This window comes from Clupea harengus, chromosome 26 (genome assembly GCF_900700415.2).
Source record: "Clupea harengus chromosome 26, Ch_v2.0.2, whole genome shotgun sequence".
NCBI lineage: Eukaryota > Metazoa > Chordata > Actinopteri > Clupeiformes > Clupeidae > Clupea > Clupea harengus.
Genome location: NC_045177.1, coordinates 10023599 through 10043041, shown reverse-complemented (window position 1 = coordinate 10043041; position 19443 = coordinate 10023599). Strand labels below are relative to the sequence as shown.

At 44.2% G+C, this 19443-nt stretch overlaps 1 protein-coding gene across 1 annotated transcript in view; it reads left to right on the top strand.

The window, feature by feature from the left end:
* Positions 1 to 14: 14 nt before the first annotated feature.
* Positions 15 to 19443, top strand: part of usp43a (ubiquitin specific peptidase 43a) — an 83110-nt gene continuing 63681 nt past the window's right edge. The window contains exons 1-2 of the mRNA XM_031563793.2: positions 15 to 2489; positions 9071 to 9223. Coding sequence (XP_031419653.2) covers positions 1863 to 2489; positions 9071 to 9223 — 780 coding nt within the window. The 5' untranslated portion in view covers positions 15 to 1862. The remainder of the gene's footprint in view (positions 2490 to 9070; positions 9224 to 19443) is intronic.

The window sequence follows — 19443 nt, the reverse complement described above, 5'->3', positions numbered from 1 at the left end:
GTTTTAATTCAACTGATATCTTAGTCCTGGAGAGAGTATATATGAAGTTGAGTCTTTTACTAAATTGTTTAGTGTATTCCCAGTGTATTACCATTTTTTTTAATTTTTAACATACATCCTCTGTTCCCAAGTGATGAAGGTTGTTCACCCAATCTGAAATAACCACCATGGAAGTAGACCATGCATAGCAATAAGCCAACAAAACGTCGGCAAATTAATTAATTCACCATATGGAAAAGTAATTTAAATGTGTACTCAAAAAAATCGAATTTCAAAAATTACAAACTTGCGTTTGTACATACCGGTATCCCTTATTATCAAATATGTTGTCTAGCCCTAAACATATTTCACTTGATTTACAGATCAACACCCCACTCCATTAATATTGGCAAAACTACATTTTCAAAGTTCATACTGTATATTCTGTCCTGGTAACAACAGCCACAAGTAATATAAAGTTACATCTCCAATGCCCTATTACATTGGCAAGTGAGGGTAGCCCAGGCATGCCACTTAAAAACAGTTATGAAACCTACACCTCAGCACTTTTAACCACAAAAATGCTTATCAATAGGTTGTGTTTGGGGTCAACAGGTTATATAGAGGGTCATATCTTTTCTACACTCATTATGTCAAAAGACTTAACATTGACTTGACCATGTTTTTTATATTAGTATTCATGATGGAAGACCCTGCAGAGGGAAATTGCTGTTGGCTATTTTTTCCAATGATGAAATGTATGTGTAATAACATGGGAAACGTTGGTACTACGTATGACGTCATAGACACCTTATTTTACTAGATATAGCATATGATTTGCGTGATTTAATAATAAAAGGCAAGGTGGAATTCAGATTATTACTATCTTTTTAAAGCAGTGTTGTTATTACTTATTACACTGTGTTAGTCTATTTGGCAATATGGTATAGATCAATAATTCACAAAAAGTGGCGCCTTTTCTTATGTATTCTGGGACCTTTTTGAACCCGTTTCTTGTTGCTGATTAACCACAATGTCCACTCCAGGAAGTTCTATTAGCATGTCATGTAATGGTCATGATATATTTTTCACCGATACTACCATGTCGACTCGACAGTCTTCATAGAAGAAAGTAAGCTATCCGAGCACTATTAAAAAACAGTTTGTGGTGGCAACCACAAGATCAACAGCAGGGGGCTCTTAAATACATCGAAAATGAGACTCCTTTGACTCGTTTGAAAGATGCGCCTTGGAAAACCTTCATGTACATAGACGAAAACAAACAAAAGTGTAACAAGCTACACACACTCAATATTGTGTATCTGTACATTACATTTTGACAACAAAAAAAACATCCCAGTGATAATTCGTGTAATGTTGAAAATGACTTGCATAAACGGTTGTGGGAAGCAGGTGAAGTCACAGGTAACTATCTGGTCTTCTGTCAGGACATGAACCTGAAAGAGCGCGACAGTGGAGTGAAAGCAGACTTGACCAATACAATTCACAAGGCGAGGGTTTGACCGAGGACTCACTGATCCGTAAATACTACCAACCGCGGGGAAAAGACCGCCAATGATAACGTGCGCCCTAGTAGAGCCAGAAAGGAGGAAGTGTGTCGTAGTGAAAGCATGGAGTTGAGGACAACTCGGCCAGCCAGCAACTGCAGGTGCCTGAGACAGTCCTAGACAAGCGAATTCATAAAGGCGGGGTGAAGTAATCGGAATGTCTGGGGGACATTAGTCATGTGCCTTCGCACCGCAACGGTGCCACTGTGTATTTTTCACAGTGCGTTTTTAAAAAGAGGTGTTTGACACAGACAGGTAGGATTGTTGTTTTCTGCTGTTTAAATTCCACGGTTTACCACCGGTGTTTCAACAACCATGGATACGCCGAGGGATAAAGTGAAGAAACAAGCTATTAAATCGAAATCAACAAAACGTAAAGACAAGAAATACAAATCAGGAAAAGTCTTCAGACGGAAATCTTTGAAGTCACTTGGGAATTTTATGAACCGGATTTTGAAAACTTTGGGCACTTTAGCACACTTTGGCGACGTCGACCCCGTTGACGGAGAGGATGATGATGGTGGGTTTCGAGACAGTGCGGGGTGCACTTTGAGCGCCAACTCAGGGAATTTTAAAGAGGATTTTCACGGCGCCAGGGGGAATACTTTGAAAAAGAGCTCTACGTTGTCTTCCCATGGGTCAGTGAAAGATCGATTGTCGTGGTGCTATGGCGACAAAACTCCTGGCGTCTTGGGTTTGAAGAATCATGGCAACACTTGTTTCATGAACGCTGTAGTTCAGTGCCTGAGCAACACTGATCTCTTGGCGGAATATCTTGGTTTGGAACAGTACAAATCGGATTTATGTCAAAGGAGGGTCAATGGAATAGTAAAAAATGAGGAGCTTGTTTCCGTCAGAGGTGAGGTGACGGAGCAACTGGCGGCTCTTGTGCGAGCGCTTTGGACGCTGGAATACACGCCACCGCTGTCAGTCGAATTCAAGGTGGGTTTCTAAATGTTTAGTTTCGTTAAATTGTAGATGTAGGCTATTACAAATGGTCACCTCACATTTGCCCTCCTGAATAATGTTTACTAAAGCGGTCCCTTTACATGTTTTTGTGTCCTATCTGCAGTGAACGATAAAGTCTGAACAATTTTAACGTAACAGCCTATTCGATCCTATTCGACACCTCTTACTGTCCGAAATGCATTAATTTCCTTTGGCTGACTGCATTTTTGGTTGCGTTGTAACCGACGTAAAACATTCAGAATCCGACACTGGTTCCGCGAATGGTGCAGGTAGGGTTTCGGTGGGAGGGGTTAACCGACAGGTGAATAACATTGTGCGTAGTTTTTTTGTAGGTTATCCCTTGCCTACTCCCCTCTAAAAAACCGGTGTTGACTGGAAGGAAGGTGGGTTATTTGAACATTTGTTCATGTAATATTAACTGAGCTGTGGGTTAGTAGGTGAGATATTAGCACCATAGTTGCTGCACCTGCCCCTGGGCTCCTGTTGCGTCCGGTTTTCTCCCTCTCGTCACCTCCCAATGTATTGTATCCCATCACATAACAAGAGCAATACTAAGAAGTTGAAACTAGTTTTGCTTGAAAAGATTGTTTGCAAGTGCAAACGTTAAATTCATTTACATCGAGCCTGCTGGAAACGAGAACAAAGTTCCAGCATGCCCTGTGTGCTGGGCAGTTAGTAGATGCTAATTATGTCAGACAGCATGGCGCTTTCAATGGCGTGTCACAGCCACAGGTCAGACGCAGGTGTGTCTGGGCTTGAGTGAGCCAATATATTGAAGACTAACTGTATATATTGAGGTATTAACCTGGTTAAGCCTGGTAATTTACAGGAAAAACAAACTGGTAGACACAGTGGTTTCTAAACTTAAAGAAGGGTTTGTGCAGATGCAGATTCTGCACAGTGTACACAGAGGTAGATTTTGAAATCTGTGGAAAGTACCATTGTAGTCCATGTTATAATGTACCCTTGAACCTGGTTTGACCAAACGGTCCTCTTTTGTCCTCAAGGGCCATGTGTTGGATGCAGTGTGATAGGCTATCCTAGGTTCTCCTCTTTCATATCACGTTGTGTTATGAAATCAGCCAGCCCTTTGCTGCTCACACGCACACTCATGCTCTGTGTTTTAGATGCACCCTTGCCTGCGCCCTCAGATTTACTCTGACCATCATCAACACCATCATCATCATCATCATCACCATCATCATCATCATTTTAAACCACTAGCTCCTTGCCAGAAAATCACCGCACTGAAACTTTGTCTCAGGATAAAACATTTATCATTTATGAGAAAATATTGGAAGCTTCGACCACTTTTGAGAGAACTCTAAGGCTCTTTGAGTCATGTATGCAGAAGAGACCAAAGTGAAAGGCAGCTTGCCCTCTGTGTGTGTGAGAGCATGTGTGAGTGCATGTGTGTGTGTGTGTGTCTTTACATGTGTGGCTTGCCTCGGAGGTGACACACACTCAGTGGTTGTTGACGGGCACCATCTTGAGCACACTGGGCATGTTCACGCTCTCCTCCTGCGCAGATGGCTTTGACCCCCTTTTCTCCTCCAAACGCCTCCCTTTGGTCTCCTCTGCCACTTATTTCAGCCCACTAAGTGGCATAATGAGAGATTATTGTTCATCACCGCCCTGATTTATTCATGTATTCATGTATCCCCTACGCTTAATGCCCCTTTATTGCGTCTGAATGGTCTTTAAACTCTCTTTAAACTTAAGATACTATGGTTCTCTCTACAAACCTAACCTACTATTGTTCAGGTCTTTGTTTGTTTTATTAGCAATTTCAGAATAGCGACTGATTGCATTACTAGTGCAGATACAGATGGTATGTACTGAAATGTTTATGCCTTGCTGTACCATCATCATACAGCATTATGTATCAGTGCCGACAATTATAAATGGATACGAGGGTTTTTTTTATGCAATACTCAATGCAGAGAAAACATGCCTCATATCAGGAAATAGGTGACTGTTGGGAAAACAACAAGTAAATCTTGAAGTTGGTGTAAGCATTCCAGCATCCTCCACCCCTTCCTCATAGTGTGCGACGTGGTAGATGCAAAATAATTGGCAGCCATCTCTTTTTACCTTCAGGTTTTAGACCCTGGGAATGTCTCAGAGGTGTTGGCAGTAAACAAAAGTGTCAGGACATTATATATCAAGAGTAAGGCGTAGCGTAAGGAATGAGGAAAGAGTACGGAACTGGATGCCTACGTTAGCAGCAGTTCAGTGTTCCTGATATAGACCCATAGGCTCAGCCTCAATGCCTTCATAGGAACTGAATGCCAATGTCAGCAGTTCAGTGTCCCTGATATAGACACAGGCTCAGACTTTTTGCCTTCATACACCATGCATGCATGTGCTTGTTATATCTCACTTTAGTCTAAAAGCTGAATAACCGACTAGTTTACACAGCAGGCCCCTTTTTCACAAAATGTAATAACCATCATTTTATGTGAGCTGAGCAGATACTAAAATGCACAGTTGAGAAAGATGGCCGTGACATCTTTGCGTAAGCAGCATCATTTGAGTGCATCGCCACCAGATTTATGCCACACATGATTTATGTTTCTGGCACGACTGCAGAGTATGATAAATCCTTAATTCCGCACCAGACCATAAGACTGTCCCGTGGAGATGAGGCCGGAGTGGCCTGTCAATTTATCTTTATAAAAACCAGCAGCAACGAAACCATCAAGACATGGCTGAAGGCCCGAGTTCCCACACACAGCTGCTTATTTACAGCCTCAGTTTAAGTCAATCGGGGATAAACCATTCAAGTTTCAATTACAAGGATATCGAGCCTCTCGCCACGCCATCAAATTCTCCGTGGTGATCACGATGGATGTATTTCATCCCTTAGTTTTCGATAGTGGTAAATCGTGAGTTAAGCATGTTACATAAATAAGGCTTTATCCTTTGGGCTCACTGGCATGGTAGCAGGGCGAGAAAAAAAAAAAGGTATGTATTTGATGTCCAAACGCATGTGTGAGCCTGCCATACAAAATGCAGTTGGTCACATCTCCGAAGCTCAGAGCTGGGATTACTCTGGAGAAGATCTGGGGCTGTTTGGTGCTCAGGGGTCAGAATGATGATGGAGTGTGGAGGCAGGGAAGGGGGCATCTGCCGGCGGAGGAGGAACCATGGGTTGCGTTCATCTGGATCAGTAGCGTCCTCTGGGGAGATGATGCGCCTGTGCTCAGCTGGAAGTTGATGAGAGTCCAATGGCTGGCTAAAATGGAGGAGAGAAGAGTGATGATTTGTCTGCATGTTGTCTCTCTCTCTCTCTCTCTCTCTCTTTCACTGTCTCTCTGTCTTTCTGCCCTGTCTCTAAAGCCAAAACACAACCATTCGTATAGTAGTTACAGTATACACTAATGAAAACATAATTATGAAAACTGTATTCCATTTCTACTAATAGATGCCACTAAAAACTACACACTGTACCTTTAAGAGTACAGAAATGGAGACACAGAGTGATGGTGCGCCCATAGAGAAAGCCAATGTGACTGCTTTTGAAGTGCACCACCAAACACCAGCACCTGCATGAGGAACTGGAACGAAGAGTGCCCGTGAACAAAGTCCTGTCTGTGGTAGCGTGGTCATGTAAAAGTCATCATTTGTCAAGGCTTTCATTCTGTCACCCTGGAATCTAACAAGGTCCATTTGACGCGCCAGCCAGGCTTGGCGTTAGTACATTGTGGGAGGCAGGGCGGCCATGTTCCTGATGTATAGCTTATTCCGAGCACCACTGGAGGTATTCATCAATGTTTGCATTGGGAGGCTTCGCCCAAAGGGGCGGCAGACAAGGTCAGAGAAGGAGCACTTAAAGGGCAGCTCAGGCTGGAAGACGAGGAGATGTGTGGAGTTATCACTCAAGCACGCCTCCTCCTACTCCTCCTTCTCCTCCTCCTCCTCAAAGAGGTTAACAGTCATGTTACCTGACAGTTGTAGTCGTTCAGGCTTATATTTTAATTACATTTGTTTAACCCTGTGCTCGTTCAGACAACCGTCTCTCTTATCATCTGCTGGAATTTAAGGGGAAGATCTCAGAAACAAACCCAAGGTTCTAATTAACCTGATGGGGCAGACGGAACCCGCCCCCTGTCTCTCCCCTCCTCCCTGACTGACTCACAGGTCAGACTGCCAATCAGAGTGAAGGGCACAGGAAATGACACACACCTCTGTGACCAACTTTGGTGTGGTCTCACCACGCAGACCAAAAGGCAGCTCTGACAAGTGTCAGAAAGGGTAATCAAGGGGGGAAAACATCTTTGAACATTTTCACTCTGCTGGCAGACGTTCTCATTATTTCATAGGGCTGTGAGTTGCATGCAACATGCAACATTAAAGACACAGCTCAAGAGAAAATGAAATTACACCCCTCCCCTCTCCTCCCCTCTGTGATTGAGCCACTATATTTGTTTCCCATTTACAAAGCCAAGACTGTACGAACTTCTGAGTTTTTTTTTTACCGCTAACACTGTAGATAGACAGCTAGAGGACCGTGAGGAGCCCTTAGTTTAACTTGTATGGGATTATAATGGTGTACTCCACCTTCAAGGTGAGAAAACAAAGGAACCATTTATATTAATATAATTTCATTTCAGTTGTGCAAATTAATTGACAGGTCTACCGTCTTTCAGTACCTAATATGTTGTTCTCAGACATGGACTATCTTCCTATTCTCTCCCTGTCCTCTGTCCCCTGTCCAGTGTCCCCTGTCCTCTGTCCTATACCAGTGTATCACACTAAACTATTGAGAGCCAAGGCTGATCAGTGTTGTGGCGTAAAAGGACAAGGGTTTTCTGATAGGACTCGAGTTTGACGAATAAGGATTATTCCTTCACCAGCATTAGTTTCTGTTTGCGGTTCAATTTCAGTTGTTGGTTATTATTTCTGGCATCTCTGTAGTTACTCTCCGAGCCAACTGAGTCATTGTGCTAGTGGCGTGCGCTTTGTGTCAGCCTGAAAGATGAAGGGTGACCTGGAACCGACACTATGAGTAATGTGTCCACTGTTGGGCTCAAACCACACATTAAGTAGCTTCAAGCACAACATGATGTGCACAGCTGCTTTTCCACACTGCAGAGTTAAAGTGAGTCTCGCATGGTTTCAGTTTGCGTCATTAAAGAGAACCGGCCAAGAGAACACCCAAAGAGAACTCATCCAGAGGAGATGAGACTAATGAGAAATGGACTTTGTGTGCTCCTTGTCCTCTTTTTCGCTTTCCCTCGCAAACATCCACACTTCCACTTTGCTATTCAAGGCCAAAAAAGCAGCGGTGTTTCCAGAGACACGCCTGTCCTTCAGTAATCATCTACATAACGGTATTGTGAACACATTAATCCTGGCAGTGATGCCCTCGGATTCCTACTCTCAGTCAGCGGGGCCCTCTATAACCTTGGATACACAGACAGGATCACAGAGAGGAATGCCTGTCTGTCTCTCTCTCTTTCTCTCTCTCTCTTTCTCTCTCTCTCTCTTTCTCTCTCTCTCTCTCTCTTTGTCTCACACCCTCTCCACTGCAGCCTGTGGTGTTCATTTGAGCTCCTATTTGATCCTGTTTTTTTTTTACCCCCCTAAGAAATTCACAACTACTAGAACATCATGCCCTTAACAAAGTTAGGAGGGAGATACTGTAGATGCTGAGTGGTAAAGGCACATCTATCTTATTCTTCCTCTCCTCTAACACCCCTCTAATTGTGATTAGGCTAATTAATGATCCCCCAGCATTTATATATTTAGATTCTGCCTGCGTGAACCTGCAGTTTTTAAAGCACGTCTGGGTGTCAGTCAGTCGAAACACATCTCAAAATAGCAATATATAAGGCATCATAATGCATAGCATCACTCTCTTCTTCTGGTTTAGAAAAGGTTCTTGTGTTTTGTGTTAGCACTGGTCGATCAGGCCGAAGGAGCTGCCGTGCGATTGTGAAAGAATAGTTTTAGTAGAGGACAGTGTGCTTTATGGCTCAGGCGCAGACGTCAACAGAACCCCTGACAAGAGTGTAGTGTTAACACCATCTGACAGAGTTTTGAATGTCACTTTGACGTCCACATTTAATTTGTCAAAACACTTCAGACAACTTTGCAAAGTCTGGCTATGCAAGGAGATTTTGTTAACATTAACAGAATGTTCTCACTTTCGATTTTGACTGGCTGCTGCACTGGCTAGGCAAACCGCAGGTTGCGGAATGTTTTTACTATCAGCCGTAGTCATAACTTAGAATGTAATTGTTGCCTAACCTGATTCATTTAATAAAGTGTTTTTTTTTTCAAGACATTATAGACCTACAGTGTACAGCCAAACTAAATATCTTCAGCCAGTTCACTTTGTTATTCCATCAGATAACCACCTCTCATCCACCCAGTGTTGAAATACTGCCTTAATGTGTTTTAAGATGTTCAAATGAAATAGAATTATTATTAAAGTACTAAAGGCTAAAGTTAGCTTATCATTACCTCCATTTTAGCAGTGGTGTTGTTAATTGCTCTCTCTCTGTGGTTGATCCTTACCTCTGCATGTCTCCCCCCCCCCCCCCCAGAGCATCGTGTCCAAGTATGGCACCCAGTTCCGGGGGAACTCTCAGCACGACGCCCTGGAGTTTCTGCTCTGGCTCCTGGACCGAGTGCACGAGGATGCCAACCCCACCCCCAACAACAACAACAGCAGCAGCAAGACCAAAGCCCCTGCTGTGGTAGGAAATACATCTGAGAATACTCAGTGTTTCATAATCCTTTAATGTTTAACCCTCCCAGTGTCCTTGGGTCATGGTGTCCCCAAACTATTGTTCAACTAGAAGGGCACTCGGAGAGAGCGCAGACCTCTGCCAAGGTGAAATGCCCTCTCCATCTCAAATGTCATTTGTGGATCCGCCCTGTGATTCAGATCCCCTCCAGAATGTAATGAGTTCCTCCTTCCGCCCGTGCTACACCCCTCCACCACATTTAATGAAAATTGCCCTGGTAGTTTCTTGTGTAACCCTGCTGACAGACAGACAAACAAACAAACAAACAAACAAACGGTAACAAACACATAACCTCCTTGGCGGAGGTAATAAACATTGCAAAATGATAGAAAATCATTGATGAAATCACCCCAATTAATTATATTTATTGGGAAATAAAACGATTTGCACTTGCAGTGTACCTGCTATAAAAGAGTAAAGGCTGTTGTCCTTATATAACTTTAGATGTAGAACAAGCTTTATGAGCTCCTCTGTCTCTGTCTCACTCAGTGTGGTGTTAACTAGTCAGCCCTTTTCCTCCTACGTATAATTACCTACTAGAATGTCTATTTCAAGAAAGCTTATTGTTTTTAAGATATGGTTATGTGATCCTAGCACTTCAGTATTTGACCTAGCCTCTCTGGTGACGGCGACTGCACATATTTATCCTCTACTCAAATATAGACCTTTGCTGGCGTGTTGGTGATGCCATTATTAATGCCATCTTTATAGTATTAGTAGTAGTAGTAGTATAGTGAAGTTCTTACCTTTGCATTTCTATTTATGAGAGTAGAAGACTTCTATTATAGTACTACTGCACTGCTATAGTATACTAGACTACTACAACAGCTGCAGTATTATATCTCTTCAAATGGTATCCAGTTTTTCACAGGAATAGTCATTTATTGTGATGATGAGATTTTCTTACTCAAGACTGAGAGACAGTCATTGGACACATCACATTTAATTAAAATGAGAATAAGCAATTAAGAAATACCGTGCAGCAATCATTCGCTCCTGGACTGAAAAAATTACTCATGGGCAATATGGAAAAATACCAGAATAGACTATAATGGAACTGTTCGAATGGTTGGTGCTTGATTTGAAGTGGCTGCAAGACGGCCCCATCATTAAAGGAGCTTTCTCTGCCCCTCAGTCCCCATCTACAGGGATGCTGGACTTTCCTATTGCTGGACAGAGGCCATAGGGTTTAAGTGCAGAGGCAGTAATTAGAAGTGACCCTCAGCTTAACAAGCAAGGTTCCCACAGTGAAAGAAGAATAGAGAAACTCTCCTCACAACCCAGTAACTCTGTGTGTTCAATGAAGAGGGCCATGAGTGTGTGTGTGTGTGTGTGTGTGGACACATTTATTAATTATATCTGACAGAGAAACTCAGCGTGCAGGTTCAACTTCCATCTAAATGCAGGGTGTTATAGAACTGGATGTATGGGATGAGAACTAAGAAATACTGAAATCTCTTCTCAATGCCATGTTTTCTGTAATTCATGTCAGACTGTACAATGGAATCATATTGGTTAATTCAGTTGAAAATGCATGCAACACATGTAATCCAGAAATTGCCAAGGAAAGATGTAATCCCATTTGTACACGGACACACCAGATTGCTTATTTGTGGAGCACAGGCACAGGGGTGCAGTTTCAGGTTTATCGGCTGTACTGAGTCTCCATATGTGCTTGTCTGGCTGTGCATGAGTGCCTGTATCTCCCAGTATGAGGGTCGGGGCCGCTCAACAGATCTCATGCAGGCCTCCCACTCCCACTGTGTGGTCCATCCCTATTATTAGAACATTAAACTGCTTCTATAACAACAGCCCGCCCCTGATGCCTCTAATCCCCTCCATCTTGGCTACGCTAATAGAGTGGTCCTTCATGACACATAAACGGCTTACGGCTCTCGTGCTCATTAGTCTTAAGTCACGTTCATTATTTTTGCAGCAGAACGCAGAGACTTCGCTCCTCCTCTTCGTCAGGAGTGAGATGCATTCTCTCTCTCTATGCCTCACACCCGTGTCCGTCTATTCACGTCATTTAATGTGTTTACTCCATTCATCCCTTCTTTCCCCGTCCAGCGCTGAGGCTCGTGGGGCTTGTTGATGAAGAGGGTGGTGAGGCTCGTGGGGCTTGTTGATGAAGAGGGTGGTGAGGCTCGTAGAGCTTGTTGATGAAGAGGGTGCTGAGGCTCGTGGGGCATGTTGATGAAGAGGATGGTGAGGCTCGTGGGGCTTGTTGATGGAGAGAGGGTGCTGAGGCTCGTGGGGCTTGTTGATGGAGAGAGGGTGCTGAGGCTCGTAGGGGTTGTTGATGGAGAGAGGGTGGTCTCCCTGCGTTACAATCAGTGGGGGTCAGAACAGAGTGCCTCGGCCAGGGGGAAAGGGGTCAGGCTCTGGTCTCTGTTTTCCTGGCAGCACACACAGACTGGCCTTTGTCCCTCTGTGCATGAACAGTGGCCGTGGAGCAGCAGTGAATAGGCAGGGCTGGCATCCATATTCAGGGCCATTTTTAGAACCATCAAAGACTATTTGTGTGTGTGTGTGTGTGTGTGTGTGTGTGTGTGTGTGTGTGTGTGTGTGTGTGTGTGGAGAGGGGGGAGGGGGGAGGTTGATCATAGTTTTTAACATTTAGTAAAAGCCCAACAGTTGTTATTGTTTTCCCCACTGATTGCAATAATAGATGGTAGCTGTTAACAGGGTCACTCACAATTGACCAACATTATTTTTCCCAGGCACATAATTGCTTCGTTAATTTATGGCGTATTGGATTGTATTGATGTTGAAATTGTCTGAGCCCCCTTTTCCAATGAGCCGGTGTCTTAATTACCATGATAAACCTGCATCAGTGCTTGAACATAAACCCTGGACACCAGCCACTTTGGCACTCGACTGGCTACATAAAAAAAAAAATGGATGAAAAATGTAAATAGTTCAGCAAAAACAGCTTTCTCACCTTTCTTTACCTCTTTCTTCATTGATTAGGACTTCTGCTCTCTCCATTGTGGCCTTGAGGAAGAGATCTTCAGTCAGTTATGTGAGGCGCTGAGGGACTTACATTGACACTGTGCCACATAGACTTACACTTAGCATCACCTTTCAGGAGCTTCCTCCACTATATACAGATACAGTTCCAGATCCCACTGGTCACACATACACTCCTCTCCATGTTCAGGGCCGACTGCATTTACAGTGGGGTGCTGGGGAATCCCTCCACAGACAATGGCAACCGTTGTAATCACCTAACAAGTTCTAACAACACCACTGATGCTGTCACTATACACTTCGAGTACTGCTCGGGTACTTCTAGACGTCTTGTTTGAAGTCTTTGTTTCTCTCTGAGCTTGTTGGTGAATCCATGTTGCAGTGTTCCACATTAAAAGAAAGTGATTAATTGTAGTCTGTTTCAGTGTGTGATTAGTAGCAGTTTTTGTGAAATAGATAAAGCACAAGCTTGACTGTAGGAAGCATCCTTAAGTAAACCCAGATTCATAACGTCCTGTTTGATGCCCGCACCATACACACATGTACCATCTGCTGGGTCAGAACGGGTGCAAATCGTATTGAGCAATGGACTTTTACAAGGATGAGCTATCTTGCCATCAACACCACATTCCTCAAGAGGCTAACAAAGACCAAGCTGGATTCAAAGTCATTTAAGCAGATCAGTCAGATTTGCATGAAGCTTATAATCCACCGTCAAAATGTGATGTGAGGAATTCCCCTGCAGTGCCATTGTTTCCAAAGCTATGTTGAGGGCGAAGAGATATCTGCCTGGCACCAACAAATGTAATTATTCTCAGCTTTTTAATCTTTTATACTGCTATTCTGTTCACCAGTTGCACTTCATGGGTTTTCAGTCAGATTTTTCTATTTTTTTTTTTCTGTTTAGCTGGCACTTTTTGTCAAAGCAACAGGTACTGATACTATCTATCAGTTTATGTGCTCCTTGGCCTTTGCTGTAGCAGTTCAGCTGCAGGAGCCGCGGTTGTTCAGAGAATACACAATGTGTATCTGTTTCTGCTGGACAACTTGTCAGTGGCTAAGACAGTCACAGAGTGGGTCTTGCAGAAGCCTCAAGCCACTGGATTCAGAAGTTGCATGGCAGCATATTTTGAGCTCTGTGACCGGCTGAACATGGCAGCATACTTTCAGTTTTGTGACCGGTTGGACATGTTTAGCAGTACAGGAATGGAAGATGAGCCTTTGGCTCTAGGAACACAACATTGCAGAGATCTGCTGTCCTCTGTTGAAATCTGTTGAAATATACAACCAGTAACAGACGGTTATGGCAGTATATTATGTGTTTTATATTGTCTAATTTATAGACAATAGAGTATATGCACATACTATTATCATTCCAAAGTTAACCCAGTTATTCACATAGGTCGTTTACCATATTGTCTATGATATAACATAATATTGTTGTTAAGAAGATCCAGATTAGGGTCATAGAATAAGAATAAGTCATAGAAGCTGTGTTGTAAACTGGGCCACTAGTTTAGCTGTGGTCACTAAGAAGAGAAGAAAGATGTAACCCTGCTCTGCTGACACATGTAGTGAGGACCTGCACTCAAAGGGTACATTAAATTCCCATGAGCAGATACTTCATATAGCACACACACACACACACACACACACACACACACACACACACACACACACACACACACACACGGATGCACACACACACACACACACACACACACACACACACACACACATACACACACACCTACACACACACACACACACACACACACACACACACACACACATACACACGGATGCACACACACACACACACACACACACACACACACACACACACACAAATAGCTGTTCTAGTGATAAAGCCAGTGGTGAACAGCATGTTGGTTTGAGTAGACCTGTCATTCACAGCAGCCGCAGTGTGTGTGTGTGTGTGTGTGTGTGTGTGTGTGTGTTCAGACACACTGAAATGAACTACTGATCCTCACACAAGACTGCAGGAGAAAGTACACTCTCGTTGCAATGTTAGAAGATTTCTTTTTAGGGTAAATCAATCTGTTTATGGTCAGAAGATATGAAAATATAAAATAAATCAGTAGAGTTCACATTCAGTGGTTGTGTTCAGTGGCGTTGTGTTTGGCCCCGGGGTCTCTGCTGTGTGGGATCTAAAAGCCCATCCATCCATCCCACCCCGGCCCACGCACAGTGGGAAAATCATGGGTTTTTGAATGGTGCCACCAAACATATTGTGTATGCATTATTCTGCTTTAAACGTCGATAATGGCCGGCCCTTCCACCCCGGCGCTGTTGACAGGGGAAGAAAAGGCTCGAGATGTAAACTGCTTAGACTTGGTAATTCGGTCTCCCGATATGCTGGTGAGCTTTTATCGGCACAAACAGGAATTCTTAGTTTGACACTTTTCATCTCCGGGGTTCGGAGCGGTGCCGTCTCTGTGGGTCCAAACCACTTCCACATGCTGTCCATACTCCGTGGACGAGGGCACATCTGGAGCTCAGCTTCTGCTCACTAGTGAGGTCATGGCTGCACACTGATAACTTGCTGCCATTAGAGATGCAGAGTTTTTGAATCTAATGGGAATTGATTAGTTCATTACAAAGTTGACGTGCTTCAAGAAATATAATTGACTCCGTGTTTGTTCCTCTCTTTAAGCATCCCATTAATGCGAATGTATTTCACAAGCATGAGCAGTAAAGTGGTATTGTTGGTCCTGCACTCAGTTTGATCTCTACTGACCTGAAGTCATGGAAGCTGTTGGACCTGCTGCCAAACTGCATTCCACACAAGGGGGTTCAGCTTAGTCCTTGTGCTCTTAGTCAGAGACCTCTAGCACATCATGTGTCCGAACATGGAAATTCACCGCAACTATTACGTAATCATATTTTCCTGTGTACAGAGTACAGTAAAGCTGTGTGCCTAGACTCATAAATCAACACCTATGCTAGTTTCAGGCCTCCTCGTAGGGGTTTGTGATGCAGAGGAGATGAATGACCGTGTAGATGCGCGGTGAAACACACATAAAAACGGATCTCATCTCGTGGTAGGCAGGCGGCTGGGCAGGAAGCCTAAGAAACGTTAGCTCTGGCTCAGTGATCCCATCTACAGGTTTCACCGCCCCGGCTCCACCAGCCACCACCCCTCACCACCGAGATTAGTACCCCGGTGACATTTCTCAAATGTTTCAAATTCCATCAGACGGGGTGTTTATAGAAGAACAGAAAAGGGGGGGGGGGGATGAACAAGACAGACTGAATGAAGACAGAGGAGCCCTGAGCTGTTTGGTGGAGAGAACTTTTTTTCTTTCTCTCTCTGTTCAGACTCCGTACTTTGAATGATTTTCTGCAACGGTGCATCCAATATATGTTATTAAAACCTTCCATTCGTAAAAAGAAAACGGCATCCCTTGTGTTTGGCTGAGTCCTAACAAAGACGTGTGGAAGTTTCTCTCATAGTTCACCGTAATGGCCTCCTCCTCCTCCTCTGCCTGTTTGCCAATAGAGAGATCCCGCGTCCGTGGCTACAAATCCTGCTGCTCGCTCACGACCCCCTTAATAGGATTTACACAGCGAAAAGAAACTTTCAAATCTCGTCTTTATAAAATATTTCTCAGCATGCTTACCCTTTTTTCTCAAAGTCTGCTCCATGCATTATTCACCCTGATCTGTTTAAGTGTCTTTTTTTTAAAGCCCCCTGCTCACTTTGGCTTTATCTGCGGCGTACTGAGGAATAAATGATTGAGCAGACCAATGCGCAAACCCTCGTGTCCTTTCCCCCCCCAAATAGCCTTCGCCTGGCGGAGAAAGGCAAGTTTCCAGGGGGCTTTTGTAGTAAGAGTGTGCCGTGAGAACAGGAGCTGTTGACGCAGCATATCCGCAGCCCCTTCAGAATAAACCCGTGTTGCCGAGATAATTGACTAGATTCCTCCCTGCGACTCGTGAAATTAGACCAGCTACCTGCGCCTAATAAGTTCTCGAGTAACAAAGTGGTCTGGCCCCCATCCTGAAAATTGAGGTGCTTTTCTCATTTGGCAGCATTTCTCCAGGCCCATCTCCAGCCAGAGATATTGGGTGCCTTATACCCTGCACTGCAGTTAGGCTTTTGCCTTGGGTCAATAGAGGGCTATGTGGAGAACAGATTGGTATTTGCAAGTGGTTGGCACCACACTGCTTTAGATTGCCATCAACTCTTATCAAACCAACAACACAGAGGAAAGAAGAATGAAAGAAACGAGTCTATCAAATTCTTGGGGGGGTCAGTTGAAAGATGCAGTAAAAGTTCTCTAAGGTGTTCCTTATGGTTATGAGGTGTGAGAGCAGAATATGGTAACACCGACGGTAACGTTGCTGTAGCGTCTGATCTGACACGGTCAGTTCAGTTCTCAGTTCTGCTTTCGGAATGCGAGCCTTTTGTTGATTGGTTGGTGGTTTGATACAATGGTTTAGGTGGCCAAGGTGGTTAGATTACCTGTTATATATATATTATAAGTTACCTGTTATATATATATATATATATATATATATATATATATATATATATATATAAGGGCCAAGGTGGTTAGATTACCTGTTGTATTAATATATGGGCCCCATAGAGTATCACTTGGAGGAATGCAGGTTTGTCCCGACTATACACATGTGGAGTAGGGGGAACATGAGCCAAAGTCTTTAATGTGATCAAGCAGAAAAATAGAACTTGAGTGAAGCCCTGATTCCTCACTGCAGCCAGCACATCTGATATTTAACAGCTGTTCATCTTTTTGAAATCTTGGAATGGGGACATTACACACAGAGGATAAAACATTCACTGTTGTTTTAGCTCCTTGTTTTCCTCTCCTGCTTGTCAGTCTGAATCCATTAAGTGGATAAGCGGACGGCAGGCGCTCCTCCCTGCCCATGAATATGAGCTCCTGTGTGGCCCGAGGTGTGAGGGAGGGAGGGAGGGAGGACACGTGTGCTGTCTGTCGAGTGGCACAGACATGGAGGTGAATACTCACGACTCAGGGCGGTGGGCACCCGGGTACCAGGAGCCAGGAGCCAGGAGCCAGGAGCCAGGAGCCAGGCATGAATGTAGAGGCTCTTGTGTTGTTTTTCAGGACATGTTTTGAACCCTCAAACAGAGAGCAACACAGAGGTAAACAACACCTTTTGGAGATAAACAAAAACAAAAACAATCTTGAGCTGAACTGAACGAGTTCCAAATTGAGTCTCATTCCCACAGGTGGCAGTTGAACTCATTTCGTGCCACCCTGCCCTCCCTGTTATGCTCTGGTTGTAACGGATGAAGATAATGTCTGACATGCAGCATAGCGCTTGAGGCTGAGTGAGGATGGTATTATTTTTTAAGGACTGGCTGAATGGCCAGAGATGGGGTTGATGTTGGCTTGGATGTGTGTAGGTGTGGAGGGACCAGAGATGGGGTTGATGTTGGCTTGGGTGTGTGTAGGTGAGGAGGGACCAGTGGGGACAACAGGGGCTAATCTACAGACAGCAGCCCTTCCTCGGGCCGGACGGCCGGCCGCTCGAGAGTCCTGCTGTAAGCAAACATGAAGGCTGGCCACCGGAGAACAAACAGGCCTGCTGGCCCCCCCCCCCCCCCCCCCCCCCACGCAGGCTTTCACACAGGCCTGCCCTCACACAGGCTTTCAAGGGATTTCCACTGATCCCAGCCGCTCACTCCTGTGGGAGAGAGAGAGAGAGAGAGCCACAGGCACAGGCACTGGCGCAGAGCTCCGGGCGTCACAGAGTTGTTGCTTCAGCCTGAGGGTGTGTGATGGGGGGGGCCCCCTGTGGATTCAGCCTTTGAGAGGGGAGGAGAAGATAACATTGTGTGTGTGTTTTTACGCCAGACACTTCTCCTGATTTGAATCATTCTGCGTACCAGAAACCGGACATCTCTGGTTCTTTAAATATCCCTTTTTTTTGTTAACGCGTCATCCAGTTCCACTTCAGCCTCTGTTATTAAACAGGTTCCTACTCAGCCATCTGACAGTGGGCCAATCTCATAATACATTCTGAGCAGAGGAGGCCCTTCCATTGAGGAAACGGAGGAAGGACCTCCCCAAACTTTTTGAGAATTCATTTTTTTAATTGAACTGACTAAACTCCTTTAAAAATGCAGTTTGATATCAGTATTTAATACTATGCACATCACAATTCGTTTCCCTGAGTTAAAATAACATTAGCACCCCCTATCGTAACCAGAAATTATTGCACGGAGCGCCGTCCTCCCTTTTGCCCCTATTGAGATCAATGTATTCGGTCTCTGATACTGGCGGCTCGTGGGGCTCATTCACTTCTATTGCCCAGGGGAGGAAAGACCTCCCTAGCGTCTGAGTCTGCGCCAACATCGCTTAACCAATAAACAACGGATTTGGCGTTGGAGGGAGGGGATTACACATTAAGAGCGAAAGAAGTTACCCGGCTCGACCATTCTGCTGTAGGATATCGATAGAACTTCACCCTTGGATTGTTGTAGAAATATTGCAAATAAAGAGATGTGCAATGGAGAACGAAGACATTGTACATGTGTTATTGAACAAACCGTTTTCTACATTTAGCTACAGAGAGAAGGTTAGTATGAAAACAACAGGGAGACCACTTCCAAAAATTCAAGTCACTAAACCCAGTGGTAAAACCGCTGCCGTTAATGCTAACTGGTATGCGAAATACTCATGGCTCACTGGTACCATTACTAACAATCGGCTATACTGGCCCTGTTTGCTCATGGGTAAATCACACACATGGTCTGTAAATGGATTCGCCGACATAAAAAATTTGGACAGGGCAACAAAACGTCATGATAAATTCCAAGATCACATTGGCGCAGCAATTCGGTTGTCCATGCGAAGCACCATGCCAATTGATCAGGTCGTGGATGAGGGTGTGTGGTTGCAAATCGCGCACCACAATGCCAAAGTGCGCCAAAATAGGGAGGTTTTGAAGAGACTTATTGATGCAACTGCCTATCTAGGCATGCAAGAATTGTTCTTGTTCAGCTGACATTCTGAATGGAAATTGTTAATGAATGTTTCAGAACGCGATGTGTTTCGTATCTATTCTAATTAGCCTACGTTGTCACTTGGGCATTGGCCTCATATTAGGCTACTTAGTGAATGATTCAGAGCATGATGCATTTTAAATGGCATCACTTTTGGTCTTGTGTCTTAATTTTT